The 13,841-nt window shown below is 35.4% G+C and overlaps 1 protein-coding gene across 1 annotated transcript in view; it reads left to right on the forward strand.

The window, feature by feature from the left end:
* LOC111865165 (aquaporin AQPAn.G) overlaps positions 1–9,342 on the forward strand; it is a 46,722-nt gene extending 37,380 nt beyond the window's left edge. The window contains exons 4-7 of the mRNA XM_023852949.2: positions 3,482–3,691; positions 4,656–4,736; positions 6,549–6,656; positions 8,906–9,342. Of these exons, the coding sequence (XP_023708717.1) occupies positions 3,482–3,691; positions 4,656–4,736; positions 6,549–6,656; positions 8,906–8,950 (444 nt within the window). The 3' untranslated portion in view covers positions 8,951–9,342. The remainder of the gene's footprint in view (positions 1–3,481; positions 3,692–4,655; positions 4,737–6,548; positions 6,657–8,905) is intronic.
* Positions 9,343–13,841: the final 4,499 nt, after the last annotated feature.

The following is a 13,841-nucleotide window of genomic DNA, read 5'->3' on the forward strand; positions in this document are numbered from 1 at the left end:
GTTACATGTTGCTATATAATTAAATAAAAATCTCATTACAAAAATACTTCTGTTTTCGAACCACGAACCTTATATTAACAACACCGGTGCCTTACCGCTAGACCACCGGACCATGTATTTTGTAGTTGTCTGCGATCGTCCTTATATTGTAGAATTTGGTTTATAGCTGCAGAGAAATCGTATTTATTTATTAACTTTTCAATTTCTATTGACAAAAGACACCGTGGTCTAGAACCCGGTACCTTCCCAAGTCTACGCCAGTGTCTTCCAACCACGCAACTTCTTAACCATACACCAGTGCCTTACCAAAGACCCACCATGGTTATGGCATATATTCGCCTTCGTCTTCCACATATCCTACCGCTTCGTTTCTACAAAATTCCTCTTTACTTTTTGCTTCGTTTCAAAGTCATTTTACGACTGACGGTTTGCCAGTCACTTTCTCTTAATTTAGAGCCCATTCAGACGCTCTTGACCAGATCTTATTCTTGAAGTAAGCTTCACTGTTTGGCCTTTAATCTTTAACGCCCGAAGTGACCCGTTCGGGCGTGTGATGAGTAAGGGAATCGCGCGCACGCGCCGCTAGTAGAAGGGCATGCACAGTCCTAAATATTTATTTTTAAATTTAGTAATTACCAGACCGACTTGAGTAAAACCCTAATCGAGGAATTAAAATGATACCTAAGTGAATAACAACAAAGAGAATATACGTATGAGTTATGCCTAAACTCATCCATGAGCCAGTACTTTTATTGCAGATTCTGCAGATTAATGTGTTAAAAATATATAGTAAAATTCGATGTACATACCTTTTTTGTTATCTTCTTGATGTATATATAGGCTGAAATGAAACTACAGTATTCGATTTCACTACGAACACACAGAAAACAGATCGCTCTCTGTATCTCAGCCACGATGCAGCTGTCTTTTCAGGCCCATAGAAAGGGCAATAATCTCTTGCAGCTATAACGGAAGGTCTTAGCACTGAAGACGGGACCCTTCTAGCCATTTCTTGAATATCCATGCTTTCATTCTTCAGTCATTTAGTCGAAAGATTCGAAAATCTGAAGAGTGTAACAAAGGTGTAAGGTTTTCCAACAGAGAACCAAATGATTTTATTGCTTCCATCTGTTTTATGGCACCAGGGACTGCTAAAATTTGTCAAGTGTTACAAACAGAAACGAATTTATAATGTTGAATAACTGGGACACCAAGTTTGCAGTACACATCAAAATTAAAAGAAAAAAAAAATGAAAATAGAGTATAACTTTTTGTATAAAATTTTTCAAATCTTTCGTTGTAATATGCGAGACTATGTTCTTTGCTGATACAAACAAAGTTAATTCCATCCATTTATCATAAAAATTGTGTTAGACACAGCATTTTTAAACACAATGCTTAAAATTGTTTAAACGCCCTAACAGGAACGGACATTTAAACGCGCTTCAGCAGCAGTCATTTAAATAAACTCCGGCCAACTCAAGCTTACCACCACTTAAAAAGCTCAGCGTTTAAAGGTTAAAACAATAACAAATCAGAAACTCTGACAAACAGTAAAAATACTTGTAATAAATTGGATGTAGGGATGTAAGGATATAATGCCAGGTACAAGGCAGATACTGCCATGAGACAAGTATATATCTGGATTTCTTAAGTCAAGTTGTGTACTGAAATGTCTCTGCTGTCTGGATGGTCAGCAACCATAATGCCCAACTTTGTTGCCCATAGATTACAAATTTTTCACTCTCCACGAGCAGAGCTAATGGTTATTAAGAGAGCTTCATTCTGGAGAATTTTGATTCTAGCTAAAGTTGGTGCTCCTTAAGAAGCTCATGCAACACTGAAGGTGCACAGTAAACTTAGCAGAAGTCTGAGTGTTTTGGACACTGAGAAGTTGTCCCACTTATATCAATAAAATATAAAATATAGCATCCCTGCCAGAACACAGAGCAAGTTCTTGCAGAATTGTAGCGATGGTTTATATTCCGCCCAGTACATTTACATTTACATTTACATTTATTTTCACTTCATGGATCCGATCATCTCCCTGTAGAGCTGGATATAAAACATGTCACATATTACAAATTCATGATGATTACACATCATTCATCCTTTGTCCAATAAAAAATATAATCAGGCCTCTCACAGATAGCTCAAGTTGTCATGACAGCACACATGGGTCATGGAAAAACTACTGTCAAATTCACACCTTGCCATTCCACACACACTGGCAAGCCGTATCATTAAAATAGTTACAATTATAAAATATTAAAATTCATAACAAAAACAGACATCATACATACTACTACACTTACAACAAGCAAGTCTCAACAATATATAATTCACACACACAGACCATTTATTAACTCTTAAGTCCCTTGCATGCTCGACAAATTTATCAATAGAGTAAAATGCGTTACTTTGCAAATAATTTTGTAAAACAAACCTAAATTGCTCTTTATCATTTTTTAAAAATTGTGATATTTGACAGCAGAGTGTTAAATAGCTTGACACCTGAATAATATGCCCCTCTCTGATAGGATGATAAATGTGTTGTAGGTATAGGAAGGTGGTCATTCCTTCTGGTACCACTCACATATACAGAGTTATTGGTTTGAAACTTATCCAAATTATTAACAACAAATGCCATCAATGGACGTATATTTGCGTTCATTGATAATACGCCCCTCTCTGATAGGATGATAAATGTGTTGTAGGTATAGGAAGGTGGTCATTCCTTCTGGTACCACTCACATATACAGAGTTATTGGTTTGAAACTTATCCAAATTATTAACAACAAATGCCATCAATGGACGTATATTTGCGTTCATTGATAATACGCCCCTCTCTGATAGGATGATAAATGTGTTGTAGGTATAGGAAGGTGGTCATTCCTTCTGGTACCACTCACATATACAGAGTTATTGGTTTGAAACTTATCCAAATTATTAACAACAAATGCCATCAATGAACGCAAATATACGTCAAGTTTTTTAAATGGATCTCTACATGTATGATTTGGGCCCGCTCCCATCTTTATTCTTATTATTTTCTTTTGTATAACATAGACCTTATGACTGTCTGATGTATTTCCCCAATATATTATTCCATATTTCACCAATGAATGATAATATGAATAATATACAGCTTTAAGACTATTTATATTTAATATATAGGATATAGTTTCTTCGTTTCTTTCTACAGGTGAAGAAAATAAAGAATTCTCTTCCCAGTGTACTTTATCAGTTTACCCCAATAAATTCTTCTGATAATTGATTAGGAAGTTAGATATGTTTATAAAGCTCCTGAAGTCGACTTTTATACTGAATTAAACATTACTGCTTGACAGTTATCATACTGCATATTGGTCAGCATTCATTTACAAATGCTGTAGGTACAACAGTTAATTTTTTTTTCAGTGGAAACAGGTTGACAAGGAGATGGGATCATACGACAGTAATGTTCATGGAATTGTTACAGGCTCTAACTCCACTAGAATCACAGAAAAAATTGGGCATTACTCTACTAAGTGATGGCGTGACACCTATACAAGGCTTTGGTATTGAGTACTTCCTTGGATTTGTGCTTGTATTAGTAGTGTTTGGGGTGTGTGATGTGAACCGCTCTGAAGTGAAGGGCCTGGCTCCTGTTGCCATTGGACTTACCATTGCCATGGGACACCTTGCTGTAGTAAGTACAAATTTTGATTGTGTCATATCAATATGAATCCCCTATAAGTTATAGTGCCACTGCCATAGTGAGATTTGAACTCTGAATAATAATGGCTCATTGGTTACTCGCTTTGCATTTCCTAAAGGAACTCATAATATGGGTCTTGTAAGATCTCAGTGAATTATTATATGTTATTGTAATCTGTATAATTCCTTCATTTTCTTTTGTATCATTAACCCATTTCACGAACAATTAAAAAGCTCATTTACTTCTATGAATGTCATGCGGGGAAGTGTAGATATCTTGTCCAACAATAACAAGAAATCTAACTAATTAAATTCTCAAAAAAATACACTACTGAAATCAGTCACTGAATCTTTTATAAAATTATGTCGAGCACTGTCCATTGTTTTAGTTATATTTAAAATTATATAATTACTCTGGTTATTATCCAAACTTAATCCAAACAAATGGATGACAGAGACTCCAAATGAAGATACTGAACATACTCTGAAGGGCTGTCCACAGTTGAATGTTCAAAAAATTACATCTTCAATCAAATTCCTGGCATTCATAATTTTCTGATATGCTGAATGGAAAATTAGTGGAAATAATCCAGACTTTGGAAAATTGTTTCTTTTTCCACCCAACCCTAGCAAAGAGGCTATAATACTTGCCATGGAATTATACGTATTCATTGTTACTCTCCGTAAGACTTGTCTAAAACTATAAAACAAATAGCAATCCTTCTTGTTAACTGCTTCTGAATTTTATTAAATCCTGTTTTATTTTTTATATCCTTTTCATCTCTGTCACCTTTTAGTGCACTCTTCCACCTGATGCTCTGTACTTCTTGTTTCTCTCTCGATGTCTCATTACAATCACACTAGCATAGCTCAGCTTTCCTGCTCCCATTTCTAAAGCACAGATAAGTACTGTACAAAATGCAAGCATTTAAGTCTATTTTCATTGTGCTCTACAGCTGGATTATACAGGTTCCAGTATGAATCCTGCACGTACCCTTGGTTCTGCTATAATAACAGGAATATGGGAAAATCACTGGGTAAGTTTATTGCCAGTTTTGTGACAGAATTATAGTGGACAGTGAAAGAACTGTGTTCTTACATTTTATTCATGGATCAGTGTAACATTTGACAGATCGAATGTGATTTTATATGGAATTCCATGAACAGATACAAGATTTTAATCAGGTTTAATATAAAATGTTAAAATATTATCAATTTCATATAAATGTTTTATATAACATTCTTATATCAGAACAGAGAATTATTTGAGATCATCAATATGGACTTTTACATAACAGATACCCTATTAACACAATGTTCTGCATATATCAAGTACTACGTAAGATAAATAATGGAAATGTATATAGTGCATTGACTATTCATAAACTTCAAGACAGAGATAAGGGAGAAATAATTCACAACATGTAAGATTTGAGGCTTTCACGGCGGTGANCAACATTCTCACTCAATCGGATATTCCAGAAAACTCTGATTGAAAGGGACTCTGAAATGAGGGAATGCTTTTAACTTCACTTTAGGATATGTCATTCAGTAAAATTCAACAGACTGAGAAAGGATTCAGACTGAACCAGGTGCTGGTGTTTATGATGTTAATTCATTAGGCAAAGACTAACAGTACAATAACACGAGATAAAAGCAGAATAAACTATGTATATGTGCATGTTTTATCACCAGAATGGCAAAGTGATGGTACTGAGGCATCTAATAAATCCTCAGAAACTGTGGAAAAGTTAAAATATTTGGGAAAGGCAGAAATAAATCAAAATGATATGCACCATTAAAGTAATATCATATTAAATTTAGGGAATTTGTGCTACCATTCAGCTTAGAATCTTTTACCTCTTGTCTACAAAAATCTAGAAATCAATATGTACCTACAGGCACATGGTAGCTTACTTGGTTGAGGCAATATGCTACAAGCTGGGAGGTCGCAGGATCAAATCCTGATGAGGTCATTGGATTTTTTTCAATTTACCTAAACCTTCCAGCCGCACTATGGCCCTGGGGTTGACCCAGCCTCTAACAGAAATGAGTACCAGAAATATTCTTGAGGGTAAAGGGCAGCCGGAGCGTAAGGCTGACAACCTTACTGCCATCTATGAGCAGACTGTCTAGAAACTGTGGGAAACTCAACATCTCACAACCGTACGAGCCTCCACAGCCTGTAACATGAATACCTTTACTTTTACTGTTTACTTTATTTACTTACAAATTATTCTGTAATTTTACCTATTGTACATGCGTGTGGACTGCAATCAGCTTGGTAAGGAGTGAAATCCATAACGTTCTTGTGAATGTGGGTGCCACAAAATTAGTCAATTTCCTGACTGACGCTAAACATAGTAACACAGAACTACCAAGGAAAACCGCAAACCATGAACAGAGGCATTATGCAGAGTGGAATGTGACATGTAACCAGCAGAACATAAACCCAACAAAGAATAAGTATGAAAGTATTTATCAATTTCAGTTTTATATGTGTAGTTCACAACTTTATTTATGTGCAGTATTCTTGTTGCACAAGGAACATGCCACTCTGTAAGTTCTGTAATACTATAAAGCATTTATTTCCTATTATAAAGTTCTTATGATGGTCACGAAACTCCCATTCATCAGTCTACCCAATTGTCAAACCAACCCTTCACATTGAGTTAAAACAATCAAATATGGTGAGCAGCTGCATTAATATGCAGACAGGTGAAATGCCAAGGATCTTACAATAGGTAAATGAGGCTGAAAGGCATGTTTATAATTACACAATTTGTAGGATTTTAGCATGCATGTTATGAAACTGTTAATTTTTTAACTGAATTAAACTTGTTAAACAGGTGTATTGGCTGGGCCCCATACTTGGAGGGATCTCTGCTGCCTTGATATACAAGCACGCTTTCGCTGCAGTTCCCAGGGAGATAACCACAGAATACACTCCAGTGCAGGTACAGGTTCAGAACAAAGAGGAGTTGTGTCATGCTTAATTACCAACTCCTTGTATGCAGCATGTACACAGTGTTCCACCTGCCAGCATGGTGTGCCAATACAAATCTGCAGCTATTACAGTATGTTGGTATAGGTGGAGTTTCTTCAATTTCTTTATTAAAATCTGTCACAATACAACAATATCAAGGTCAAGGCCAAGAATGGCTCAGCTACATGTTTCGGCTATTAAAGCCATCATCAGGCAAATACATGATTAAGAAATTCCCACCCCTGAACTACAGTAGTGGTAAAACTGGATACATGATAATTATTACATTATAAAATGTGTGGCATAAAAGTGGAATATGAATGCTGTCTTTAAAAATTTGATGTATTAGTATAGAATACTCTAATTGTTCTTTTTATGCATGCCATCCAGAACTGGATGTCTAGCCCGTGGTGACTATTAATTGCCATCTGTGTTTCTTGAAACAGATCTCTCAGCTGTCTTGGACAATTCTAATGCAATCAGAATGTTTAAAAGAATAAACCATTTTCACATATTTCTGTCTATAAAAACCTTTGAAACTAAAAACCTGCAGATGTTTGTACAGTTCATTCTACTTCTTTTCATGGCAGCGACATTTACTTCACTTGAGAATGTCACTGATCATAAGTACTAATTATGCAGTGAGAGATGGTGTGAAGAAGCTTCATATCTACCACTGTGTTTCATCTGCTGAAAGATTGTGTTGAGCTAGTGGAATGAAAATTCATAGCAAGTCAGAAACATTACATTTTGAAAAACATTCTTTGCAAATGTTTTGACTCAAATTGTAACTATGTGGAAACATTTTGTAACATCGAGTACTTACACATAATCAGGAAAGTCTTGTGGTCAAGGAATGTGTCTTCTTCCAGTAGTCATTAGTGATCAGTCAGTAACAATATTTCATATTAGTCCTGTGATAGCTTGAGCAGGAGGGAGGTACACAAATCGTTAAAAAAAAATCTCCACTTAAAACAGCTCCAGTATGAAATCAAGAAGTTGGCTACTGACTTGATGCTTGTGAATCTGCCTCATTATATCATCTCCCAGCAACCAGATGGAATCAGAAAGTTGATTCATGAAGAATGAAGCTCATGCAAATGTAAACTTCAGTTAGTCACATGAATTGTAGAGAACTAGCTGCCATTTATTCTGAGACCCAAATTGAAGTCCTGCAGTCTGTGATACAGAATTACTGAACACCAAAGCAGGAGATACAAAGAGTTACCACTATGCTACAAAAGTCAATCAGTACAGTACCTTCCCTGTTAATAATATTATCAACAAGAATTAATAACCTGCTCCTGCTAACATGGAACTGACTGTATGAAAATATTAATCCAGTTAATTGTTTAACTGAATCCAGCAACTAAAGTAAATACATCACTCAAAACAACCAATTAATGAATAATATATTAACCCCTATCTTCCAGGAATAGGGTATTCTCAAGTTCCAATATTAAGGCTGGTGACTAGACAGTATTATACAGAAAAACTGAACTGTCAAGCAGCTGGACCATGCACCATGTTGCTGTAATATGACAACCATTCTACAGGGTGATTCAGAAAGATGGACACAATTTCAATTGGCTATATTTCCTGAATTATATGTTGCATTTGAATTCTGTAAATTACACTTGATTATACATACATGGAAGTTTATAGATGTTCAATGTGCCCCCCCNATCTAGACGGTAGCTGAATTCATCCTACACTCGATGACAAATATCTTGCGTCACTGAGTTCACCGCAGCTGTGATACAGTTTCTTAGGTCATTCAAATTTGTGGGAAGAGGTGGTACACGCCACACAGTTGTTTGCGATAGTCCAAGTTCTCTACTAGCACTACGGGTTGACTTCATTGGGCTGCGTTCAAAGTTCACTCGAATGCACTCCACGTTCTCCTCTGATACACGTGATCGGCCCAGGATCCAGTGATGGAGGGCACTAGCGGTAGTATTAGAAACTTTGTAACATCCTCTTTCAAATGTACTTTACAGAATTCAAATGCAACATACAGTTCAGGAAATATAGTCAATTGGAATTGTGTTCATCTTTCTGAATCACTCTGTATTTATGCAGATTATGATTTCTCACATACGTCAAATTTTAATTTTATTACAGATGTAGGTAAAATGTGAAGTTCAAATAGGTGCCCATTTTGATCATCCAAAATGTCGAGTATGAAAAATATAATGGATGCATTTAATCTTTCCACAGTTGAAGCGACTGGACAATAAGAAAGATGAAGATGGAATGGCTTGAAAACACTGGATGAAATACTTCAGCTAATCTGCTTTTCAAGTTCAGCATGGAATTGTTCAGAAAAACGACCACTGAGTATTTTGCAGGATGATCTGGAAAACAGCTCAGTTGTCAAAATTGTGAAAAGACTATAAACAGACCTGTCTGAAACAGGCATTTTTCTCTGCAATGGAATACACTGGAACTCAACTTGATATTATAGACCGCATGAGCAATTTCAAGTGATATTCCATAAGCTGGTCCTAGAAGCTTAGTGCATCAAAGAGAACAAAAGAGTGACAAGTTGAATTAAACTCTGAAGCATTCATGTAGCATATCACCCATTATCCTCTCCATTTCTGTAAAGTGAAACAAATTCAGTGCTAGGAGGAGTATTTTCTTTAGTCTAATACTTTTAAAAATGTGAATCTTAGCTACCCTATAACATAAGTTGGTCTGTTTGATAGGAACTGGGGTTCTCACAGCAGTGGGCATGAAGAGTTCTGTCTTCTGGAATATAACACCATGTAGTCCACTGAAAGGCAACTGACATTTTGGAGGAACATGTTGCCTCCATCTTTAGGGTCAAAGTATAAGCCATGGGCTCGTTTCTTGCTTGACTTATTCTCTGACCCTGAAGATGGAGGCGGCATGTTCCTATAAAATGTCAGTTGACTTTCAACAGATTACATAGCATTAATCTCAGAAGACAGAACTCCTTTGGTTTGTCTCATTTATTAGACTCCTTGAAGTTAACAGCAGACAGTTTCGGTTATTTATATCAACCACATTTACAGATCACCCACCATTTTTTTTTCTATTTACATGGTTTACTTTGTTTTTTTAAGTTTTAAGTATAGCAATTAAAATTCAAATAATAAATCATATTACCTCTTTTAAACTATTTTAGATAGAAAACTTGGGGCATTCTTAAATTAACTATTACGGAAATGTTATGTTAGAATCTATCAATCCTCTTTTCTCAGTTAATTGTGTTTATGAATATCAGAAACTGCAGTGATCATCAACAGACAGTACACTATGATTTGATTATGAAGTTATCATGAGTACACACGTTCCAAATGATACTGCAATTACCAAATGGCTAAAAGCGTTAATATTTAGTTCTTGTATATGTTATTTCATCCTCAGACAAGGAACTTTCAGTTTGATTTCAAATAGTCTAATATTATCACTTACATTAATATATTGGAAGAATATTCATAATGCTGAAATACTGTTAAGACTTTATCTTCTGAATCTGATATTACAACTTAACACCTATACCTTCTTTTTCTTATCTAGCACTACAGCACTTTATGAGCCTTGGCCTCCTTGATAACAGCCTTCCAACTATCCCTGTCCTGTGCCTCCTTTCACCAAGCTGTTACTTTTAAAATTTTGATGTCCTGCAGTACATCATTTAGCCACCTTCATTTTGGTCTTTAGGGCTATACCAAGACTCTGAACATTTGAATGAAACTCATATAAGCTGTGTAGGATATATTTAAGTACATTCACAGAAAGATATACTAGTTTGGCTGAATCATTATAAGGAAATAATATTTACATTTTGAATGATAAAAATAAGCATTTAACTTGCAATTATTTTTTTTAATGAGAATCAGTGCTGTATGGGTCCTCCACGTCCTTGGTTTATTCTGAACCCATCTTGTAGTTTGGGTAATGGCTGATCAGATGTTATCTTGTGATTCAAGAGGCCACATATTTTCAGGATTTCATTGCAGTGACTACAAGACTGAAACAGCTCTCACCAGATTTTGTAAACTAGCTTTTTACCTTTGTTACAAATATGGTAATCTAACAAATTCAACCATAGTGTCAACTTACACTTTCAAATTCTGACAGCATGACTCTAAAAATGACTATTTTTTATTCAGAATGAAAAATACATTTCCATGTAATGTATCTGTTGAACAAAATAAATGTTTTATATGCAAATTTTCGAAATTTATTTTGATTTCATTTAAATCCGTGCAGTTGTTTACTTTTTTAAAAATATAATTTTTTTTTGTACCACCCAGTTCTCCATTTAGTACTTTCAGAGGCATTTACTGCCAATATGGTTATACCAAATAATTACTCACTCATAAATAAATAGGTTATTAGAGAGTGATTTATTATATCCAGGATCTTGGAATGCAGATTTCACATATGAACTGCGTCTACCGATATATTCATGCCACAATGAAATATTAGTGTCAGAACTTTTAATAGTGTACAAATTATTAAAAAGTAGAATGAATGTCTAGTACTAAATACATAACAAAATATGCACTGTCAATTGTTTTACATGCTGTAACATCCTTTACAACACTAAAACAAAGCACTTATGTTAACATACACTATTCATTCCAATTTCAATACCATATCTAGACAGTCCTAAGAGACTGGGTAGGAGAAAAAAAATGATGGGGAGGGGGGTTACACTGTTTTTTATGTAAACAAACCTGGCCCACTGAGGACATTTACATAAAAGAATTTATATAAGAAATTTCAGGTAATTATACTAATCAAATGATATTTATATTTTCTTTCCTGGTCCATAAAACCATGATGGTACATTGTCATTTCTCTATTAGACTTTCAAAACACGCTAGCCGTGCATTTTAAATGTTCTTAATTCCGTGCATGCTGGACTATAAAGTTGTCCCTTTGTTTAATTAAGCATTATGCCATGAAGTTGTATAGATTTCTGAATGAGCCAAGAAGTGGTTCAAAAGATGACTGCAACATCATTCCTATCTTTTCATATATTGTGTTGTGAAAAATTATTCAGATGAAAGGTGCTCTTTTAGGTGGGGGTCCACAGTTCTTAAGTTTTGCAGTAAGAAAGTAGCCCTGTTAGAAGTGGAAAGATGAAATAAGCATGACTGGAAGCAACATCACAAAGATTAGCTAATTAACTTCCTTTTACTGCTGCAACATAAAGGAAGTAATTTTAACTAAAGCAATTCAATCAGATTAAGGAAACTAGAAGAAATTAACATTTAGGATGAGAAAGCAAAAATTCACATTACTCAGAATACAGTCAACCAGTAAAGTGACTGGTTATAGGCTGCGAGATCAGGTTTTATTCCCAGCCAGGACTTTTCTCTTCATCACCTTTGTGTCCACACTGTCTCTGGGCACTACCCAGGGCAATGAGAGTAAAGTGGCCAGAATGTGGAGCTGACACTTACTGATCTCTATTGCAGAGTTTAAGAATATGTGTGGATCTTTACCTCCCAAATGCCTTCATGATGTGATGCTTAAGTACTTAACAGAAAGCATCTTGCACCTTGAGCCCACCTTAAGGAAGACCACAACAAAAAAAGTGCGGGGAGCGGAGAAAAAAATGTTTTTAGTACCAACAGAAAGTATTGGTAAATAGAGTGAGGTTAATTTTACATGCATAGCTCACAGTCCATGCCATATGAACATACACTTCCAAAAATTACTAAGGATATGAAGCCAGTCACCTTACTGCCTATAAAGCAAGACAAAGATCCACATACATGCCAAGCATCTAGTGAACAATTTTAACATTCCCAAGTTTGTATAACAATGAACAAGAATTAGAAATACAATTAATTTAGCTTTTCAGGTAGATACTGTAACTTTCATGAGCAATTGGATTATTATACATTTACAATTTAATAATACTGCATTAAAACTGTTCCAAGTACACACGAAGAAGTTACTAATAATGTATTCATAAAGCTTAGATCAACTAAAAATGCTCGGTCATAAACAGAGAAAATTAAACAGATATGAAACATTAACAAACTGTATGTTCATCAATACTCTAGCATCTTGTGTTTTGTATACTACGAGCTAGGCACTTGGATTTATTCAGCAGTAAATTTTTATAATATTTACAATAATATTTCTTATAGTGCACATATTAAACCAGTCACCTTGCAGTAATATTCTCACTTCGTCATGGGCAGATTCATTTACAGAACCCATAGTACAAACACATAGTTCACAATTTTTGTTGCAAAATGAACACACAAATCAAAAGACAGTACTTTATTAAACATGAAAGTAAAGTAACTGTTTGTAACAAGCAAGAATGAACTTCACAAACAGAACATATACTTCGGTCCAGATTTCAAACTGTATACAGATATTGGTGCAGGAACTTTTCTTACCTGACAGGTAAACTGGGTCCGTCTTTATCAACATATGTGCACAGTTTGAAATATGTTGTTGGGATCAATGTAGTATCCAGTAGTGGAACAGGTTGGCAGGGCGAGCGGTTCCCTTGGGAGTCAATGCCGGGTACTCTGATGACTGCAGTTGTGGTGGCTAAGGTATTTATTGTATAATATAAATATGCACTAGCAAGGCAATGAACAAGTTTGCCAACAAATCTGCCTGAGTAATGGCAGCGGCCGACTCCTGATCACAGATAATGCTGCTCCACGCATGGACACAGGTCTCCTCGAGATCAGAGAGTTGGGGTGGGGTGTTCTGGCTGCCGTATTTATATGTGTCAGTCAGGACATGACTTTCCGTAAGTTTCACTTATTGCTACAGATATGAAGTCTTTAGAACCTTCTACTGTTTTCAACACGTATGTCCTCTGGATCTTGCCTCACTCGAACTTTAGCAGATGTTTGTCAGCGGTCTAAGAATAATAGCTTTGAAAGCGAAAGTATCAACAGTTTTCTCTGTCTTCCAGTTCAAAAGAAGTTGACTTACTGCTGGTGTAAATAACATTGGTGAAAGTCCGGTTTACAATATTGGGCAAGTTCCACCTTGCACAGTCTGCTCTATCACTTATACATGAAAATGTTCCTTAATTTATACTTTAATTATAATTAATATAATATCATCAATAAAATGTTGTATATAGTAATAACACATCCATATATAACAATGTGAAAAGGAACACCCACCCCCC

The sequence above is a fragment of the Cryptotermes secundus genome, unplaced genomic scaffold (assembly GCF_002891405.2).
Source record: "Cryptotermes secundus unplaced genomic scaffold, Csec_1.0 scaffold178, whole genome shotgun sequence".
In the NCBI taxonomy this organism is placed as follows: domain Eukaryota; kingdom Metazoa; phylum Arthropoda; class Insecta; order Blattodea; family Kalotermitidae; genus Cryptotermes; species Cryptotermes secundus.